Genomic DNA, 21,135 nt, shown 5'->3' with positions numbered 1-21,135 from the left:
GCCTCCAGGCACCTCATCCTCCCTGAACTGATTTTAATCTCCTCCGTTTAGCAGTTATGTTCTTTCTCTGTACCTATAGTCAGGAAGTGCCTCTAATTAAAAAGCTGGGTCAGTTGTAGGGATCACATTTTTCTTAGAGACCACAGTTCTGCCCTACCAGTTCAGTTTTTGGGACCATTTTTTTTGTTTATTTTGTCTGGTTTTCTAATTATTGGTGGCTGGAAACTATATTATGTATTAATATACTCTTTAAATTTTCTTCACTCTTGCATGTTTATTTTTCTATAAGGAATATGAAAATCAGCTTATCTCACTTTTTAAAAATCCTCTTTGTATTTAATGTGATCTGATATCTTTAGAATATTGAACCCTGATAGCCAAGGACAGCAGCATATACCTTTCTCATTTATAATTTTATCCTATTAAGCTAGTATCTCTCCCTATTTTATTATGATTTTTTTTTTACCAAAAATAGATATTTCTTATCTTCTCATGCCTTTTTCCTTTTTTCTTTCTTTCTTTCTTTTTTTTTCTTTATGCGAGTCATCATACCTTTTTTCTTTGATTTATTAGTATGGTGACTTACATTTATAGCCTTCCTAACATAGAACCCATTCCTAGTATGAAACCCCCTCAGTCATAGTCATTATTACTTTAAATAAACTACTACATACTATATGCTTGATATTTTAGTTTGGACTTTTGTATAGATTCTTGGATTACTTTTGACTATTTCAGTATTCAAATTCCTAGCACTCATTTAGAATCCTTAAATATCACAGGCTTAAAGTTCTTGAAAAGGGAAGAATTCTCAGAATGCATGAGGTAAATGCATCATCGTGGTATTTGGTTACTTTTAGCATCAGTAACATTTAAATGTATTAGTGTTCATGTTTTTGTTTCAAAATAATTAAGATAATTTGTGCTCTTTATCTTGCTGATATGACAGGAACTTTTTTGTCAAGGAGAAACAGGATTTTTAAATTAAATCTTCTCAATAAAATGTGCTTGTGTTATATAGGTTGAACTTCTGTGGTCTATATTCATCAGAGAAGAAATTTAACCACCTATCTCCATATAGAACTGTCTCCGTTCTCACTAATTCAGTTACATGTTTTCCCTCTTTACAGGTGCAGTTTAACTTGCAGTTTACAAAACCAAGTACATCACTAGATGTTCAGTCAGGAACAACTGTTAGTATGCCTTGCTCAGCTGATAAGGAAAAGTAAGCTCTTGACATAAAATTTAATGTTTGTAATTTTTTTTTAATGTTTGTAATTTTGAAAGGGAGTTTTTATCAGTGTTTGAAATCTATTATGACCACTTATTTATGTAATGTTTTAAGTTGCTGATCAGTGGGATGTGACTTAGTCCCTTTTAGCCATAAGAAAGAGGTTTCTCACATTTTTTAAAACTGTAGGATAGACATATAGTAAAATTTAATTTTTTAAAAGGGATTTTCCTACATAACTGAAGAACACCCTTTCATATATTCTTGGGCAAATAGATAGAAATGTTTTAAATTCCTCAGAGTTGGCTGTTTTGCTTTTGTTTTCCTGTATGGCTGTGTCTGTCTCTAGAAGCTTTTTGTTTTTCTGAGTAATTGCTTCCAGTGTAAAGTAAACTGAGAAATCAGCTGGTTAAACTGTTAGAATTCTGGGGTAGATAAAAGGGTTTGTGAGTTTGCCCCCTAGCCAAGCTAACATAAATAAGCTTTAGTGCCAATTTGTGACTTCTGTTTTGCCTACTCAGAGATTCTTTGCCTATTTTTTTAGATCTTAAGCAGGTTTTATGTACTGAAGTTTGCTGAATCAGTGAGTTGTAGCTAGAGTCAACAACTTATAGATGCAGACTTGTCTCTCTGGGTAGTCTTTGTTTGTAATACTGTTTTCTTATTGTACCTTTATTTATTTAAAATGTAATCGCTTTAAGGCCTGTCTGCTGGCACTCATTATCATGAGCTATCACTATCCCCAGTATATTGCAAACTAAAAAATTACTGTCATGGCTCAAAGAGGCTTCTTATTCCAGCTCTCTTCACTCATTGGCTCCTCTAAAATTAGTACCACGATGAGTATTAAAATAGCTAATGTTTATGAGCCTCTGTTTTTTAAAAGTGAGAATTCTTTGAAGTCCTGAAATGTATGTGCTTGTTATATTCAAGCTCATATTTGTTAGTGGCAGAGCACCTAGAATTCATATTAATGGTAGAACACCATGTTTATATGTTTACCTCCATCATACACACTAAGAACAATTTTACTTACAGATCATATTTGTGGTACAAAATCAAACATAATCATGTGTCCATAAAATTGGGACTGTTCAGCTATTTTGAGATTTTTGTTTAGAATTGGTTTGTTTTGTTGTCAGCTAGTAACAAGTGGCAAAGGTTAAAGAAAAAATTTTAAATTGGAAAAGACACCTATTCAGCCACTTAATTCTTTTCTGAAAATTGGGAAAAGACCATCATTTAATTTTAAAGATAAAATGTCGTTGTTTTGCAAGAGCCCTGAACTTCTTCTTGCAGGTGTACTAATATAGAAACTGTTAATACTAGACAGATTTAGAAAGAAGGAATATCGTGGTTGAAAGAGGAAAAATACAACTACAGAAATATCCCCTCCTTTGTTTTTTCAAAATTTCATATTTGTATTCATCCGACCAGAATTCATTATTGTACAATGTGTATTAATGTTTAATAATGACAACTTTGAAGCATAACAAAATTTTGAGGAGCTTTTGGTCAAAGGAAAAAGATAACTTACTCTTTACTGGGAAGAAGTATACTTTGGCTTATGAATAGATAAATTATTTGCTTAAGAACCCAGTGAAAAATGGGATTTGTTTTGAACAAAGCTATAAATATAACTTATATTATTGTATACATAGTGTATGTATGTATATAGATTAAACATTCAAACTTTACTGAAGAGAAAGTAAGACTTTGTTAAAATAAGTAAATAATTACTATTTTCCTTTCAAGTGGTGAAAATTTAGGGCTGGAATCCAAATATCTGAAGAAAAGGGAAGACAGCATTCCTTTACGTGGGCTCAACCAAAATCTATTTAATAATCCAGGTGAGAAGACATTTCTGAAATGGATTGTACACTGTGGTTTAATTAAATGTATTATATAAAGACTTAAGTGAATGCAGATAATCTTTTTTTGTCCTCATTTGCAGACCATCAAAAAGACGGCACTTTAGGAGCGTTACAGACATCTTCCAAACCCGTAGTGCTCCCTTCTACATCTTCAGCATATTTCCCTGGGCAGCTACCAAACAGTTAATCCTAGTGTCATCTTTTACTTTTATTGAAAGTTTAGAAATTCAGCATGGTTTTAATATAGAAACAACACAGATGAAATTCTGAATAAGCAAGTTTCAAAGTTTACTTGAGCTACTGTATTAGATTGTTTGGATCCTTTAAGTACTGCTGTCGTTTATGCAGTTTAGAGGGGCATATTTGTACTAGGGAATGGGTGAAGATTCTTTTTAGTTTGGAACATGGTGTTTTGTAGAATAATAGTATGAATTTTATTAAACTAATCCTTAGAAATTCTCAGAAGTTCTAAGGAAAGAGTTGATCCTTGTAAGGGACATTCTAATCATATTCAATAACTCAGTTAATTAAAGCATGCTTAGATATATATACTAGTATGAAACCAAAGAATGCTGTCAATTCATTTTATCATTTTCATTAGTACAATAAGTTTTAAATTTGCCACCTGAGAATTTTAAGGGAAAATAATTATCTCTTGAGATATATTATTGATATTTACAGTAAAGGGAAAAGTCCTGAAATTACCTTAAATGAATAAATTCTTCATAGCAAGTAAATATTTTCCTTGAAACCTTTAAATTATCTTTTGAATAAGTCTGTTAAGTAATTTTGATAAATTTATTGTACAGAAAATCTTGGACAGTCTAATTACATGACCAGATTAGGTACAAAGTGCTTTTAGTCATTTGAGGTACAGTTTATGGATTTTAATGCTTCCTGGAAGTCTACAGTCATCCAGTTTTTCTCCTTCATTTGGAGTTTTGTTTGTTATGCAGTTAAATCTGTATTAGTGGAATATTTGTTTTAAAAATTAGTACTTACACAAAATATTTACTGAGAGCATCATGAATATTCATTTTGCTTATATCAAAATAGGTTCATTTTCATGTTTGCTTATTAGTAAAATAGGCAAAATGAATAATGTTAGAAGTTACAACTTTCTTCTCTTCCCTGTAATTAAAAGTTTCAAATAAGAATTGTTCCTTGGGAAAAATGAGGTAATTTAAAAAAATTCACCCAGGATGACAGGGTTGCATTTTGTTTTCTTACAGACAGCCATCCAGTAGAGTAGCATTCTCTTAAGAAAACTCTAAATCATTTTGTTTGCAGAGATTGCTCATGCTCATGTGATACTTAAAAAGAATATTTTCAAGGACCTTATTACTAAGCAGATGAGGAAGAGAGACATTTCAGGATATTGATGACCTACTAATGTTATTGGCTTCCATGGTAAGACAAAAAATATTTGCTAATTTTTTTATGAAGCCACAGTATTGAGCCTTTCCTTATGATACTTTTGAAACTGCTGGTAACCACAAGCTGTCTTAAACTAAAAAATTTAATAACCGTTATTAGGTAGTCACTTTTTATATATATTTTTTTGTCATTTAGGTATACTATATTAGTAAGAATACTCAGTTATAATAACTTGAAAGCACTAATAATCTGGAAAGAAACTTTCTGGCAATATTGGAATCTTTCCTGTAAATAGTATGTAATATAAAACTTTGTGACAAGGGTTTGGATAGGATACATGACATACAGGTAGCTCTTTTTTTTAAATATAGATATCCTTTTCCATATCCACACATGGAAAACTGGGAGAATTCCCAAAAGATATAGAGATCATTTTGATATCAGTCTTTCTGGTATTAAATATATATACACAGACTTTCGAGTGTGCCAATTATTTGCTCTACCTCTTAAACTTTTATTTGAAATTGTTTTGCTGTGTGCAGCTGTACATGTGTTAATAATCAAAATATTGCATTTAATGTATTTCTGTAAACTGTGAGCTTTGTTAATAAAGTATTAATATTTTGGGAATCTGACATGTAAACAGTATGTAAAAACAAACATAGGACTGACCTACAACACCTGTGCTTAGAAAATTAAGTACTTACAGTTAATTTATGAACTAAGTTTTCATTTCTTTGCTTTTGTCTTCCTACAACAGTATTTTATTGAGGGAAATGAAATGGATTCAAAGGGAGAAGGTATAATGCTTTGATTTGTTACTGTAAAAATATAGTAACAAAGCCAAAACAGGCCTCATAAGGGAATCACAGATCAAGACTTTCTTTAAAAAAAAATCATTAAAATATTTAATTTTATTAACAGAATATTTACATTTCTTTTAAGACCTTATTTAACCATAGTGAATGTTCCAAGTTTAAAAAGCATTAAGCAGTAACCACACATAAGATGAAAACAGTGTAAACTATACAATACTTTATGTACAATTTTTTACAAAGTAACACTTTTTTAAATAATATAACTGGACACAAAAATATACACTTTAGAGAAATTCACATCAGTAATTGTATAAAGCTCTCTTCTAGGGTCCTGAAAATTTAGGACAAACATTAGCTCTGTAAATAAAGTGTTACTGTGACAGTCCTGAAAGGCCACTATATATATTTATCTACATATAGATATCACATTGACATTTTCAAGGCTACCAGCTTTACTATATAATTTTTAGATTATGTATTCAAGTGTTGAGGTTCTTATGATTATGCAAACATTAAAAGAATAGTGGTATAGTATAAGTAGCCGGGGAACAAATGCGAGCCAGCATTTAGATTTACAGGCTCCAAACACCCCAATTTAAATTCTAAATGGCTGATATTTTCTCATTTCAAAAACAGTAGTGAATAATGTTTAAAATAAAATTACTACAAACAAGCTTGAAACATGATTCAGATTTAATATAGTTTTCTTAAGAGTTTCGTTTTTTAAATGCAAATAGTTCATTTACCATTTCTTTACTTTAGTGCATCTGCATTAAGGCTTTGAATTATTTGACCCAAGATTTTACAATATTAAAATCTGACTCACGATTTTACAATGTTAAAATGAACAGTTCCACACTATACTACCTACTCTGTCTCACTGCGAGTCAGCATAAATAGTTAAAGCTCAACACCTGAAGGAAATGGTAGCAGAGACGTTGCTAGTATCTAAGAAGTTACATATATCGTTTTAAGTTTTAATTAAAGGATGTATAATAAAACAAAAAGCTTAATGGCAAGAAACTGGTGCTAATAAACAAAAGGTTTCTTTTCAAAAGAAATTGTAACATCTTTGGAAAACTGTCCAGTTCTTTTCTTTAGTTCCCACGGAGTTCATGCAGATACATTTCTTAAGACAATCTTAAAGTACATTGTAGATGGAAATGGAATGTACGTCCAGAACTATAGGTGAAAACTAAGACCTGGGTGCTGATAGAAAAGTCTTCCTGATTTCGGTTGTCACACATTTGTGTCCTGGAGTAAAGGTTCTTTGGCCTCTCCTGGCGCTTGCGCACTATGAGGATGGCTGTGACTGCCACAGTGCTTTCTCCAACTGCTGGACCTTAAGCTTAAATTGGTATGTTCCGGAATAAACAAGGCAACAAGCAGAGCCAGCAGTACTGAACAGGCTCCAAAGAGGAAGGGGGGGCCAGGGATGATGGAATTCTGAGGAAGGAAAAGAGAATTAGGATTTTTGCAAAGACTTCTTTGTTCATAACAAGAAATTGCTTATCTTTTAGTAGTAACTGATTGCTGTGAATTATAAGCCAATGACTCCTCTCTTTCTTCATTAAAGCCACAGTTAGAAAAAACATTCCCTTTTCAAGGGGAAAAGAAACACTGTCACACTCTCAACGTAAAATTCTGGGGGATAACAGCTGACCCAAGAAACAGCCAAAAGATTTTTTAAAAACAAATACATGCAAAAATATATTGTCATTTTATAGCATAAAATCTGAACACGTTCTGTGAACGTTCACTTAATTTGTTAGTTCAAGAGGAAAACAGGGAGATCTCACAAGTAAAATCAAGTAGCATATAATATTAACTACAGTAGCAGAATCAATTACCATTTTCTTTGTTAAAAAGGTAACTACATTCTCTAGTGACTGAAAGTAAGGAAAACACAGATAATGTCGTTACCATGAGAAGAATCAAACAGACCTGTGTTTTAGCCCCAAATCACATTCATTCTTAGCAAAAACTTGCACTGCCAGTTTTACCTGTGTAGAGCCCACAGACAAACATTCTTTTTTATTTAAAAGTAGTCTTAACTGGTTAGAAGATTAGTGTAGAACTCTGCTAAATACAAGGGAACTAATGAGTTGTTTGTACTGGCTAAAGTAATGTGTTTCGCTGTTAATGTTTTCAGTTGTATGGAGGGGAGTATAGCGAGCAAGTGAACAAAGATGTTTACCAGCACCTAACTGACTCTTCTACAGAAGGCAGACCTGATACAGGGAACCTCTAACATTCCAGAAGCCTCAGATGAAAGACAAACAGTAGTATAGACAAATGGCTGTTACCTATGCCACTAGGTATACTAAGACAAACTAGAATACATAAGTAATTTTTTAATTATCCAGGGAAGAAAAGGACACACAGCCAATTTTATAAAGAAGTACGTTATATAGGAGGACATAGTCCCTTAGGCTTTGGTTTTAAGTGTTTTTATTCAATCTAAGAATCTCAAATAAAAGCTTTAGTGACCAAAAAACATCACCTTTCAATCCAGCCAAATGAACTATATTTTTATAATTACCTGTTCAAAGTGGTGCTGTGGGCTTGTGTTTGTTCCCAAGTCTGTTCCTGTCATTGGCAGTTCTTTAAGTTCCACATGGAATATGTAGAAAATGAATCCATAAAGGGCTGGTCCCAGACCATTGCATAATCCTCTAATTCCTGTTATCATCCCTTGAACGACACCTGAATTGTTTAAACAAGTTATTTAGTGTACCACTTATTTTTTCCTACCCTAGAACCGATACAAACATGAAATCACTTATTCTAAAGGCAAAACTTACCAGACACTAGCAACTTACTGCAGTGGCATCAAAATTACTTAGAAGCTCTACAAAGTATAGTGAGCTATCTGATGCAAATGTAAGCTCAGGTCTAATGTAGAAACAAGGGGGCAAAAGCACTGTATTTCCTTTAAAAAAAAAAAATGTTGGCTCAAAATCAGCATGAGTTCATAAGCACAGCTGTTAAAAATTCTGTCCCCAAGCAGCTACTTAAGACCCCAAATATAGCCCCTTTTTACAGAGTTCGATTTTTGTTTACCTCTGGGATCTTATCCCAAATTTAAAATGCAGCTTGATTTGGCCACAGGCCTTTCCTTATTTGTAACTAAGTGTCCTCTGCCACTCTTTTGTAATGCCCCTGTTTTTCCTTTTGACATAAACAGGCTTTTCAAAGAATTATTCCTCACCTATTAGTATTTTAAGAATTAAGTGTTCCTGCCACAAAAGTGTAAGACAATAAAAATACATTTTCTGTGTGCCTTAGGTGACAAACATACAGTGTTAATGAAAGGGTTATCTGCGTATCCCTGAGATGTCTAGAACGTCATAGCATATTGTTTATGTAATAAATAAATGGTTAGTGAATATAAGGTGACTAACCTTCATCACTAATTTTCTAGCAAAAGAACAGACAGGGCCACACATTCACAGTGAGACAAGGTTATCTGCCTAAGGATAATACCCTAGAATCTGCTTTTCCTCTTTACAATGAAAGCAATTTATTTATTTTAAAAAAGATTTATTGCAGTATAATAGATTTACAATGTTGTGTTAGTTTCAGGTGTACAGCAAAGTGAATCAGTTATACATATATCCACTCTTTTTTAGAGTCTTTTCCCATTTGGGCCATTACAGAGTATTGAGTACAATGAAAGCAATTTAAAATTCTCTACCCTGAAGATACACTTATGTTTCAGAACTTAGGAAAGAGACAGAACAGAGGATTAGAATATTCTGTATTTTTAAATAATTATCATTGGGTCTTATCAACTCACCTTGTTGATCAGCATCAGCAGTTCGTGAGACAAGTGCACTGACAGCTGGAAAGGTAATGCTAGACATGGCTGCCACTGCCCCAGCAGCCCACATCATCCTGCAATCAAAAGCAGCAAAACAAAAATAGTATGTTATTATTACTCTCCATTGTACCTGTCAAAGTCAAAATACATACTTAAAATCAAGTAAGAGAAATGGCTGTGGTACAGGAAAACTATACTTGCTCTTCCTTCTTTCCTATGTGACTGGACAAGTCACTTAAAAGTCTAACCCTGTTTACTCTTCTAGAAAGCAGAAAAACAACGACTTATTCACAAGAATGCTGTGGGCTTCAATGTAGAATTGGGATATCACACATCACATCTAAACTGTAAAGTGTGTTGGGTATTATTTCTGCAGGACTTGGGCAGGTGGGGAGAGACTGTTGAGAAACATCATTAAATGTTTCCAAACGTTCGCTAGCAGAACGGCAGGGTTCCCAGAGACCTGTGATTCAGTGCGAAGAAATCACTAATTTGATCTAAATGTGCTACTGGCTTGATGTTTAAAAGAAATGTTTTCGATAAATTGTGAGCACCTCTTTTGCAAGGCTAGACAGAAAAATAAAACATCCATCAAAACACACTCTTGGTGCTTACTCATATCCAAGTCCAAACAGAGATGATGTGTTCAGCTGAATGAAACACTACTGCACATTGTGGAGTTCAGTCCTTAATGCCTGAGCACAAAGGTGTGCGTGCGCAACCTGACCGCAGCACTATTACCATCACCTCCCTGCAGGAAACCAGACTGGCAAGAAAAGCAGAGAGCTTTCCCAGCATAAAGCCGGGACCAAAACAACTGGACTTCTGGTTTGCCATCAGTAATGATAACTGGTGTTACTCAACTTTTTTTTCCTAACCTTGCTGCTTTGGGATTACATGTGTTTTTCTGACAAACTAAACTGGATTAAATGCTCATTAGAAATTGAAAAACTCCATCTCATTCAAAAACCCAACTAGTTGCTTAGATACAAAATGTCACTCTGCTATCCTCAAGCCACTATAGAGTATACAAATACACAAGTGAGAAACCTGTGTTATATACACTTTGAGAGAAAAAAAAAGCATATTAAGAGATTAAAGTCTAAGCCTTAATTGAGAAGCAAATTAAGAAATATAAAAGTTTTGTCAGTTACACCTCAATAAAGCTGAAAAAAACAAAAACACGGCAAACACCAAAATTAAGAAAATTAAAATATTTGTACCTACCAAGGTTCTGAACCGAAGCCATACCATGCCAGCTGTAATATTTGAAATCCCAGACCCAATAAAATGGTGTTCTTATTTCCAATTGACCTCATAAGTAAACTCAAGACTATGGTCTAGAAAATATGAAAAATCAAAGTGGCTTATTAGAATAGAATAAGCTTTTTAATACCGAAAAGAAAAAAGCTATTTGGTGACCTATTTCAATCTATATTATAAAAGGACTATTACCACTTTTCTACATTTTGGCTTTTCAGCAACAATTGCCCTGAATATATCTGAGACCATTACTCCAGGTCATATAAGCAGATGAAAGGTGCCTCTGCTGACACAGATCCAGATTCAGGGGAAAAGTCAGAAAACTGAAAATAGAAAAGGTGAACTTCGTGTTCAGTACATTTCTATTGAGGACCACTTAAAATCAGAAATTGTAAACAGTAGGGTTGAAAGGTTCTAACTCATGGTTTAGAGATCCCTGTTATGTAATAGCTTTAAAAAAGTTTTTACAGGTCCAAGTTAATCCAAAACGCTTATTCTCCTGACTAAATAAAGCTGAAACAGTATATCCTGTTTGTGAACTCATATACCCTTCACCTAAATTAACCTATTGCTGATGCTTTTATGAACAGTAGATCAGTTTAACAAGTATGACTTGTAGGCTAATAACTAAGAACACAGCCTTGGGAAAAACAGCCTTAATCATCATTTTGGCTCTAACCATGTGACCCTGGGCAAGTCACTTCACTCTGAAACTCAGTTTGGTCTCTTAAAAGACTGTGATAATAGTACCTATTTCAAAACTGTCATGTGAGTTAGATGAAATGATATACTTAGCATTGTGCCTGGCACATTTAATAAACAACATTATGAATTGGGTTTTCTTGCTTTTCTCTCAAAGTTAATAAAAATTCAGCATTTGGGGACATTAGTATTAAACATACCCCTTAAGATAGCTATTAAGTCCATAGAGAAAGAAGTGAAAATAATTCAGGATATCACTACTTGATGACTGGCTGATACTCAAAATTATCAAGCGTAAGTTTAAAATTCTTTAAATTGAGACAATCATTTAAGAGTTTAATCAGGCTTCATCACAAATAAGCCAGCGGGAAGCAAATGAAGATCCTTTTAAGGATTCTTGAACAATTAACACTCATAGCTTTCCTCTCTGAGATTTTCCCTTAAATCGGGTGAGCGTGAGATTGAATTCCACAAAGCACAGAGCCCTGGAGTACATTCTTCAACAACCACAGCTATGAAAGGGAACTCACCCAGAGCGAGCACTCAGAGAAGAAAAACTTCCTGTGTATATGATACTCTAACTGGGACATCGATTCTCTCCCAAGGGCAAGGACTTCCTTCTCATTTATCTTTGTATCCCCAGCACCTAGCATAAGTTCTTTTTTAAAAAAAAAAAAAAATTTTAAAGAGAACAGAGAGAACCAAGAGAGAGAACCAAGTCGTAAAGGTTAAAATGACTTATGACTTAACCAAGATGACACAGCTAATTAACAGTTAACTGACATCAACTTTGGTCACTCGGTCAACAAATATTTGCCCAGTTCCTACTGTATCCAATGGCTATTCTAGGTCTGAGGGCACTGACCCAGGTCAGAGTACTGGTCAGCAAAGAGATTACCTCCTAGTAGAGGGAAAACGGAGGTAAGCATACTTATCAAACCAGATAACTCCAGGTTGTAGCTGTTCTAAGAAAATAAGACAGGGTAATGTGATAGAGGTGCTGCTCCAACCAGGATGTGCAGGGAAGGCCCTTCTGAGGCGACATCTGAGGCGAGAGCTGAGTGAGGAGGAGGAGGTATGTGAGTATCTGGGCAAAGAGCGTGCGGCTGCAGGTGAAGCAAGCACAAAGCCCTGGGCTGGAGTGTGTTCAACAACATGGAGAACGGAGGAAATGGGGGCTACGTCGAGAGCCTAGATTTCATTCTGGTTGTGACAGGAAGGGAATATTAAACAAGAGAGCACTATGGCTCAATTCCCACTTTACAGCAATTCCTCTGCCAAGTGGCAAACAAGCCGTAGGGAGACAAACATGGAAGCAGACCAGATGGAGGCTACGGTCTTGGCTTAGACTAGGCTCCTAGTAATGGAGATGGTGAGAAGTGCTTCAATTCAAAATATGTTTTGGAGAGAAGTGAAAGGAGATACCATCTGATGTGCCGGATGTGGGAGAAGGAGAAACAAAGTAATCAAGAATGGCACCAAGGTTCCTGGCCCCAACAGCCAGGAGAGTGGTGATGCCACTGAAAGAGATGAACAGCACTGGGTGGAAGGAAGCCAGGCTGCAGTCACAGCCATGTCAAGGGTGAGATGCCCAGCAGGTGTGTGACAGCACTGAGGAAATGTGTAGAACTATCTCCATGCACTCGTGTAAACGTTTATTGAGTGCAAATGTTGTGAACTCGTGCCTGCTAGTGCCAAGGAAGTGATGGGGCCTACGGCAAACCAGAGAGCAAAGGCCCGAAGGGGACAGCAACCATGGGGCTTCCACTGAAGGTCACATTCATGTTACCACATCTCATCTGGGGGAGAAGCTGCATTTCCATATTTTCATATCACACCTCCCAATTTTTAAATGCTTACTACTACTTTTTAAAGTTTTAAAATCACTATGGGAAAAAACCAATGACCTCTAATTTAGCACCTGCTGGGCTGCAGGCACACTGCAGGGTGTTAGAGTGACCAAGACAAATATAATTCTGACCTCGCAATCCTCTCGGAGCTCTACTAGAGCTCACAAAGCTACTGAGGCAAAAATAATAAACAGAGGTAAAATTCATAATATGGTGTATTCTGTACCATGATAGAGATACACCCAAGTTAATATGAGAACTCAGAGAAGGTATACTTAGGGCGTGAAAGGGGGATGCAGTAAGGACGGCAGGAACAAAGGCACAAGAGCAAGCAAGAAAATAAAGAGAGGCAGGCAGGAGAGTCAAAGACACTAGTCTTTCACTTAGAGGTCAACAGGGGAGAAGTCATTCTCAACTGTATACTTGCCATAAATGAGAGCATAAGCTAATGCTTCTTCCTTTGGAGCTATAAATTTTACTTGATATTTTAATTCATATAATGACATAAACTTAATTATCAATATTTACATGCAGACTACATATGCCTATTCACCTGTTTTTGAAGTTCAACTAATTTTCTCACTTTGAGAAATGTGATTTTACATCTCAAAAACTATGCTTCTATGTAGGCCCCAAAAGCTGAATGGTCATTTAAGTACTGTATTCCTTGTAGACCATGTTTCTGTTTACAGTATCTGCTGTGCTAGCAATGCTGGCTGGGTCGTGGCTCATTCCTTCCACATTCACAGCCCTCATGACCCTGCTGCTGCAGGGCTCTTTCCAACGCAAACCCAACCACGCCCCCTCCTGAGTTCACATGTCTGCCCTCCTGGATTCTGAGCTCTTAGGGACTGTTTTCCATCCTGTATTCCTTTGTGCCTGATGCAACCTACTGAGCAGAGGGAAAATTTCCTCTAAAGCACCTTCAGCTCATCATTCAAGCAGTCTACAGTGTGCCCAGATTTACTAGGTGCCCACCTACAGCTTGCCTGCTCAGTTAAGTATGAAACGGAACTTAAGACCTTACAACTACTAACCTCTTTAAGTGTCATTACAGTAAATGTTAGCCTGTTCTCTTTAAGATCTAAATCAAATAAAGTAGTAGCAAATCTAATCTCAGCAATATATGAAAAAGATAAGACATAATGATCAGGCTGGATTTATCTCAGGATTCAAGGTCAGTTTAACATTTGATAATTCAACAAGCTCTATAGTCTTAGTACACTTTCCTTTGTGTTCAGAAAGGTTTTTTTTTTAAGCTATTTTTATATATGGGCAACAATATATTTCCCCCCAAAGCTAAAGAGCACATTTCTGAGGCCTTGGGGGAAGTACATTATACAATTTAAATTTAAATTTGAAGCCTATCACTAAATCTACCAGAAATTCATAAATGATGAGATCTGCAGAAGCAATCCTACCTCCAAGATGGTGAAACATCCAAGAGTACTATTAAATGGACTTTACTTTCCATTTTAAGAGTAGAATAAAACAAAAAGCTGCAACCTAGTAGACTGGATCTAAGGTGGGAAAGAGTGTTAGAGTAGATTGTTTACAGAGTCTGGAAAAAACAAAGCCCAACAGAAAGAAATGGGAGCGGTTTTTTCCACAGAAAGGAGAAAGAGTGGAACTGAGATAGTCTGAAGGCCAGATGAAATATCTCCTAAGAAAATCCCGATTCTTCTGTTGATTAATATCTTATTCCTCAAACAACCACCAGCTACCAACTGGGTTTCCAAGATAAAAATACTTTCATGTCACTTCTCTGCTCAAAACCCTCCTATCTTCTTGTCAAGTCTTATGATGACCCAGAAGGCCACACACAATCTGGTCCCTCTCCACCTCTCAGAATTCATCTCCTGACACTCTCTCCCTTGTTCACTCCACCAGAACCATACTGTCCCCTGGCTCTTTCTTACACATGCCAGGAATTGTCTTTCAGAGTTGTAGTTCTGTTCTGGCATATTCCAGTGGATTGTTCCTCCAGGTATTCCAGTGGATTGTTCCTCATTCCTTTGGTTCTCTGCTCAAATGTCACTTGTATCAGCAGAGCCTTCCCGACCCTCCCAAATAAAATAACACCCTGCCCCCAGCCACGCCCTACATCCCTTGTGCCCTTTTTCTCTATAGTTTTCATTACACCTGATATGTTTACACTGACATGCTTACTCATTCTCTTATCCCACAAGAATGCAAACTTTACAACAGCAGGGATCATGAGCGCTTGACACATGATAGGTATTCAATAAATATTTACTGAATGAATGAATCAACAGTAGAACAAGACTAATGTAAAATTTCTGATTTTATGCAGGTGAATACGCTAGTGTAAATCAATAAACTGTCTTTCTGGTTTACACATCGTATGTTGATTAGTTCGTGTCAGTCCCCAAAATCTAATCAATACTACCTATACTAACAGAATTATGTTTCCGAACGTTCGAACATCTCTCCCTCTAACGAAAAAGAAACTCACCTGTGCAATAATGGAAAGAATGCCAAGGACTGCTATAAATGCTGCAACACTTTCTGGTGAAAATTTCATAATCTAGAAGGTTTCCAGAAAAAGTAACATTAATAAAATAAGCATAACAAATACCATACTAATGCAACTACTTGTATATTAACATTAAATCGGCCAGAAAAAGAAAATGCAATTCATTTGTAACCAAAGAACTCCTCAGAGGAAGAATCTGGCTTTCACTGAGGACCAAAATTATAATAAGTGTTAGATACTGAAAATAACAGCTACATAACTTAGATTAAGTAAATCTAAATCCCGTAATTTTGATTTCCTAAATAGGAGACCGCTATCAAGCATTCAAAATCCATTTTAAAAATAAATATTGCACCATTTTGTGCTTTTTACAAGTACTGATAAAGGCTTAATCTCTGCCTAGTAAGATTAGTGTCAAGGAGAAAAGAACTAATGCTCTTATTTTGGCTAGCTGCTTTACAAATATATGCTCTAAATCACAAAAAGACTGGAGCAGGTGAATGGATTAAAGCATCCCATCACCTGTATAAGCTACACATAACATAAACAAGCTCAAATGACACACTTTGACAGGAAAATCATCTCTTTTTGCCTAAGCCAAAAGTCTTCATAGAAATGCATAAGGAACGTCAGCCACACTGAACAGGAGGTTAATTCTAGTGAGCCATTATTTTTAAAATGATAGTCATTTCTAAAAGTCCCTGCTCTTAAAGTTCTCTCAAGATTAAATATTTTGTATTAAGGCACTCAACAATGAAAGAAAAGTCCACCTTGGTAGAACAGAATTTTACCTGTCTGAGGTATAAAAAAAAGCTGGAATATTGGCCTGCCTCCGGTAAGTAGGAGAGAAACACCGTAATGCAGATCAGCAGCACTATGGAGTCCTGGCCCACTTTCTTTAAGGACTAGAAGAAGAAACAGACCAATACAAGGTTTTATATCAAAACACTAAACTATTCTTAAGAACATGCAGAGATATCTTCTGGCAGTGTATATGCAGATACCTAGTTGTCTTTTTTTTCCCCCAGTTTATTCTCATCCTCCCCAAAAGTATTCTGAAAAGTATTTCAAAATATTTTTTAAAATCCATCCCGATGTTTTCCCCAAAGAAATATCCACAACAAAACATTAATGCTGCACTGAATCACACATTCATTTTTTTGTCAAAGTGAATGAAAAAGCATATACTTACTGCAAAGGGGTCAGCCTGTTCCCAGGAAATGGGCGCTCCCCATGATGCGGGCCGCATCTTCTCAGGTAATGACTCCGGCACAGCAACAAGGATAAAACAAATATCTAGCAGAGCTATCGCTGTAGCCAGGACCACCACCAAGCTGTCCCCATACACTCGCCCAAGATAAGCGCCAATTGCAGGGCTGGTTACCAAACTTGCAGCAAATGTTGCCGAAACCTGCAACAAACCAAGATCAATAGAAAGAGATTAGGCAGGACATCTGGCTCCTTTACTTCCACACCACAGAGACTCTGACTTATGTCAGTCCTCCTGCTGCAGTTTCCCTTTCCTCCTCCTACCTGTGCCAGTTTTCTTATACTTTCTTCTTTTGCAGAAAGAGAAAAGAATTAGATTCTTAACTAAAAAATATGTAATAACCTCTAAGATAGTGGCTTCAAACTTTCTTTTAAGCCTTGGAGCCCTCTCTGTTTAAATAAATTCTACTGGCAAACTTGTAAGTAAAAACAGATTTAAAAATAAAAAACTGTTTTAGTTGAAGAAGGGTTGGGGGCCTGGATTACCATCCAAACACCCAGCCCACCCCGACTGCCAGGCATGCTGGCCCCTAGGGTGCCTCCATAATCCCACAGTGCTCTGTGAACCGAGTCTAAAACAATAGTCTAAGGAAATCCAATGCCACTGTGACTTTTCCCCCAATATTAAAGTTAAAATTAAATGAACGTTTACTTTGATACACATTTAAAGCTGGCTGAAATAAAGCGTAAAGACTTTAAAGTTTATCTTTTCAGCAGTAATAGTGTTAAGCCGCAGCACAAATCTGAACTTGGTCATCATTAGGTGGCAGGGTTAGGAAGAACGAGATCATCCATCCTTGGCATTGAGCCCATCTCTAACCATGTCTCTCTAACATCCTGAGGAAGCCCATACAAGTCTGGTGAAGATGCAGATTAAAGTATAGAAAACAGGGGGAGAAAAACGGTTAATCCCAGAAATATCTGGCCTACTGGACAGTGGCCTGCAAATCAACAACAGATGTGACAACAGGTAACAAATGATAGAGACCACATTCTTCAGAGGATAATTAGAAATTAATGTTATAGGTGCATGAGCTTCTGCTCCCTACTCTTGTGCTTTATTCTGTTTGTATGCTCTTTCTGACTTTTGCATGGAGGATTTAAACTTCACAGGAGTGCTTATTTACACAAGCACTTATTTGACAAGTACATAAAATTCTAATAACTATAAACATCTAGCTATCAACCCAAATGTTCATCAACTAGTGAATGGATAAACAAAATGTGGTATATCCTGTACAGTGGAATACTACACAGCAGTAAAAGGAACTACTGATATATGTATCGGCATAGATAAACCTAAGATTATGCTAAGTGCAGACACAAAAGACTACATTTTGCATTATTTCATTTACATGAAATTTCTATTGAAAGCAAAACTACAGAGACAGAAGGTAGACTGGTGATTGCCTGGGGTCAGAGGTAAAGTGGAGACGGATGGCAGATGGGCCCAAGGGAACTTTTTGGGCTGATGGAAATGTTCTAAGACTATATTGTGGTCGTATTTTGTTACAGTAGCTCTAGAAATTCATTACAGTGGGCTGTGGTCTCAGAGAGACCTGGGTTATGAGCAGAGCTCTGGCACTGGAGTTGGGAAAGGGGCAATGGTTCTCACTGTAAGCGTCAGTGAGGTATCTGGGAATAGGAGAGAGCAAAGGTCTAATCAGAGTGCAGGTATTTCATGTCATTTCCCTTCTCCTCGATTCTCCTCCCTGGTGGCTATTTTTTTCTGGCCAGACAGAAGATGACCACAAAGATCACTTTATTCCCTTTTATCTGCAGCCATATTATTTCTAGAAGATTGAAACTGTCATTTACTAGATGTGCCTTCAATACATAAAGCTTCCAGGTTGAAACTATTAATTTCAAAGATTTGGCTATGACAAAATAAATTACTTTAGCAAAAAACAGAAACAACATGGACTGTGGGCATGTTGCAAAGCTGTATAAATTTACTAAAATTGATTTAACTATACACATAAAATGGACAAATTTTATGGTATGTAAATTATATCTCAATAAAGCTGTTTAAAAACATCCTGGCTATCATTAACTTCATATCATTTAATGTTCTTGAGTTTACAAGTGATCATTAGTTTTTTTGGTATGTTTCTCACTATAGGTATTTCCCTCTAAATCCTCTTAATTCCATGATTCTTTGTTATGTTTTTTGATCTTTGAATCAAAGACAACAGACTCTCATAAAAGTAAGATTCAACCTGACACAATATTCAGTCCTTATTTAACAAAAGATGCTTGCTCCCTATCTGCTGAAGCTCATCACTGTCCTACTTCTGGCTAACAGTGATCTGTTAACTTATTTTATTTCTAGATTCGATAGACATTAAGTGTCCAGGATTTGGCAAACTACTGCCTGTGGGCTGAATCTAGCTATAAATGATTCTTCCACATTAAAAGTGATATAAACACATGTCCACAAGCAAAAACAAAAAAATATGAGAGACAAACTTGCAAGGAGTAGTAAATAAGCCAAAGAGATCCAATGCAAAGTTAAATGAATATAGACAATATTGTACTATAATTATGTAATGTGATAAATATAGCTATAACAGCAATCATATTACAATATATAAATGGATCAAAGTAACACTTTGTGCACCTTGAAGTTAATGTTATTATGTCAGACTTATTCAATAAAAATTAATTATTAAAAAAGCTAAGTTAAAAAAAAAAAAAAGAAAAGAAAAAAGAAAAAATATGAGAGAGACTCTGTGTGGCCCAGAAAGCCACCAAGAAGGTTTGGGATCCCTGAGATGGGTGTTAACCTATTATATTTTAGATTAGCCATTAAATAATAGTAATTTTAAAACTCATTACATATTAAATAGTTCTTTTAGTATTCTATTAAAAAGAACTTATATAAGGTAAAAATATTCCACTGTAATTTCAAATCTGATATGTGTGACTAATACTGACTGAATGAAAATATCAAAACTTACATGGCTTTGTACTGAAAAAAAATTTAATGTAGTCTAATGGATGATTTTATTATAAAATGTACTTATGCAAAAATAAATCTTATAATGCAAAGGCTTGCACTCCTTGTAATAAAAGACAATAACACGGTGTTTTTCAGCAGACACAAAGGTACAGATTAAAAATACATACCAGTCCATAAGCCATACTTCTTTCATGTTCTTGGGTTATATCTGCTACATATGCAAATACCACAGAGAAAGTCACCGCAAAAACCCCAGAAACAGAGATAACAGCAAAGTACCACCTAGGATTGAAAGACAATTGACAAGAAATGGTTAGAAAACAACTACTATTACCTTAATCTTCATTTTTATAAGTGAACTAATGTACGAATAGCTAATTTCAGTCAACAGCTTACTAGAACAGTTCATAGATTAATTCTTCTATAAATCATAAGCCCCAGATATTATGTAAACAGGGCTAGATGTGGGCCTTCGATAGCAACTCAGCTACTATGCGGGAATACTTAAAATTAAAAAATGTATTCAGGTCAATTTTTTACCCAATTGTTGAATTGTTAAGTGGCTTTGTTACTGTTTCTACTAAAAATAGCAACAAACTAGAGTCTACTATAATTCATCTATTACAATTTCCCATCACAGTACTACACAAAAAAACAAAATCCAGTAAATAAAACTGAGGGACAAGTTAGTCTATATTTATCTTGAGTCTATATATAGAAACTAGATGTTTTTCCATAAGTTCTCTTTAGTTCTTCAAATGTTGGCAAAACAACCTGTATGGCAGTGTCCAAAATAAAATGAACAAAAGCTATTTTAAAAAGCAAATTACATTTTGCTATACATGATTCAAAAATACCTGGCTGAGAATAAGAAGTCTCTATTGTAATGCTGATGTTTAGTTTTTAAAATCAAGTGAAATCATATTGCACTTTCAAAATATCACGCCACTGGGACTTTATTGCTTACCAATTTTTTTCTAACATGCTGCTTTCCCCAGCAAATAACTTGTTCATGCCCTAGATTTGTTTGGTAAGATTTCATTTAAATGATTAGCATTCATCAAGGGTTTGGCCTTCAGAGTTATATCTCACCTATGAGAGGAAGGAAGATCCTGCCTCATAAATAGCCCTGACCTTTCTAGATTCACCATGGAAATACAGCCGATCTATGATATAGAATTAACTAACATTAATATTCAAGTGGAGTAGAATATTAGTCAAAGAATTAAAAAATCTACAACTAAATTGGACTCTATTATCTTGGGAAAATCATTCTCCTTGTGAGCTTTCCCTCCCTTCCTCCTCAGTGGAAGACTTGATTTTAATCAGGGTGGCCAAGAGCCCAGCCTCTTGTAACTAGGAGCAGCGTATGCCTGAAATCTGACCAAACAGACGCAAGCAGAAGTTGGGTGGGAATTCCATAGTTTCCCTAAAGGAAGGCAGTATGCTCTTTGTAGCCACTCCTTCCA

At 35.6% G+C, this 21,135-nt stretch overlaps 2 protein-coding genes across 2 annotated transcripts in view; one reads left to right on the top strand and one right to left on the bottom strand.

Annotated features, from left to right (window-relative positions):
• SASS6 (SAS-6 centriolar assembly protein) overlaps nucleotides 1-4,118 on the top strand; it is a 50,708-nt gene extending 46,590 nt beyond the window's left edge. The window contains exons 15-17 of the mRNA XM_065888823.1: nucleotides 1,131-1,225; nucleotides 2,987-3,081; nucleotides 3,186-4,118. Of these exons, the coding sequence (XP_065744895.1) occupies nucleotides 1,131-1,225; nucleotides 2,987-3,081; nucleotides 3,186-3,292 (297 nt within the window). The 3' untranslated portion in view covers nucleotides 3,293-4,118. The remainder of the gene's footprint in view (nucleotides 1-1,130; nucleotides 1,226-2,986; nucleotides 3,082-3,185) is intronic.
• A 1,377-nt stretch (nucleotides 4,119-5,495) lies between these two features.
• Nucleotides 5,496-21,135, bottom strand: part of MFSD14A (major facilitator superfamily domain containing 14A) — a 38,009-nt gene continuing 22,369 nt past the window's right edge. Inside the window, exons 5-12 of the mRNA XM_065877095.1 lie at nucleotides 19,834-19,948; nucleotides 16,628-16,846; nucleotides 16,227-16,340; nucleotides 15,415-15,486; nucleotides 10,351-10,463; nucleotides 9,100-9,197; nucleotides 7,843-8,006; nucleotides 5,496-6,746 (exon numbers count right to left, since the gene is read on the bottom strand). Of these exons, the coding sequence (XP_065733167.1) occupies nucleotides 6,540-6,746; nucleotides 7,843-8,006; nucleotides 9,100-9,197; nucleotides 10,351-10,463; nucleotides 15,415-15,486; nucleotides 16,227-16,340; nucleotides 16,628-16,846; nucleotides 19,834-19,948 (1,102 nt within the window). The 3' untranslated portion in view covers nucleotides 5,496-6,539. The remainder of the gene's footprint in view (nucleotides 6,747-7,842; nucleotides 8,007-9,099; nucleotides 9,198-10,350; nucleotides 10,464-15,414; nucleotides 15,487-16,226; nucleotides 16,341-16,627; nucleotides 16,847-19,833; nucleotides 19,949-21,135) is intronic.

The sequence above is a fragment of the Phocoena phocoena genome, chromosome 1 (assembly GCF_963924675.1).
Source record: "Phocoena phocoena chromosome 1, mPhoPho1.1, whole genome shotgun sequence".
Lineage (NCBI taxonomy): Eukaryota > Metazoa > Chordata > Mammalia > Artiodactyla > Phocoenidae > Phocoena > Phocoena phocoena.
This window is presented reverse-complemented; position numbering and strand designations above follow the sequence as displayed.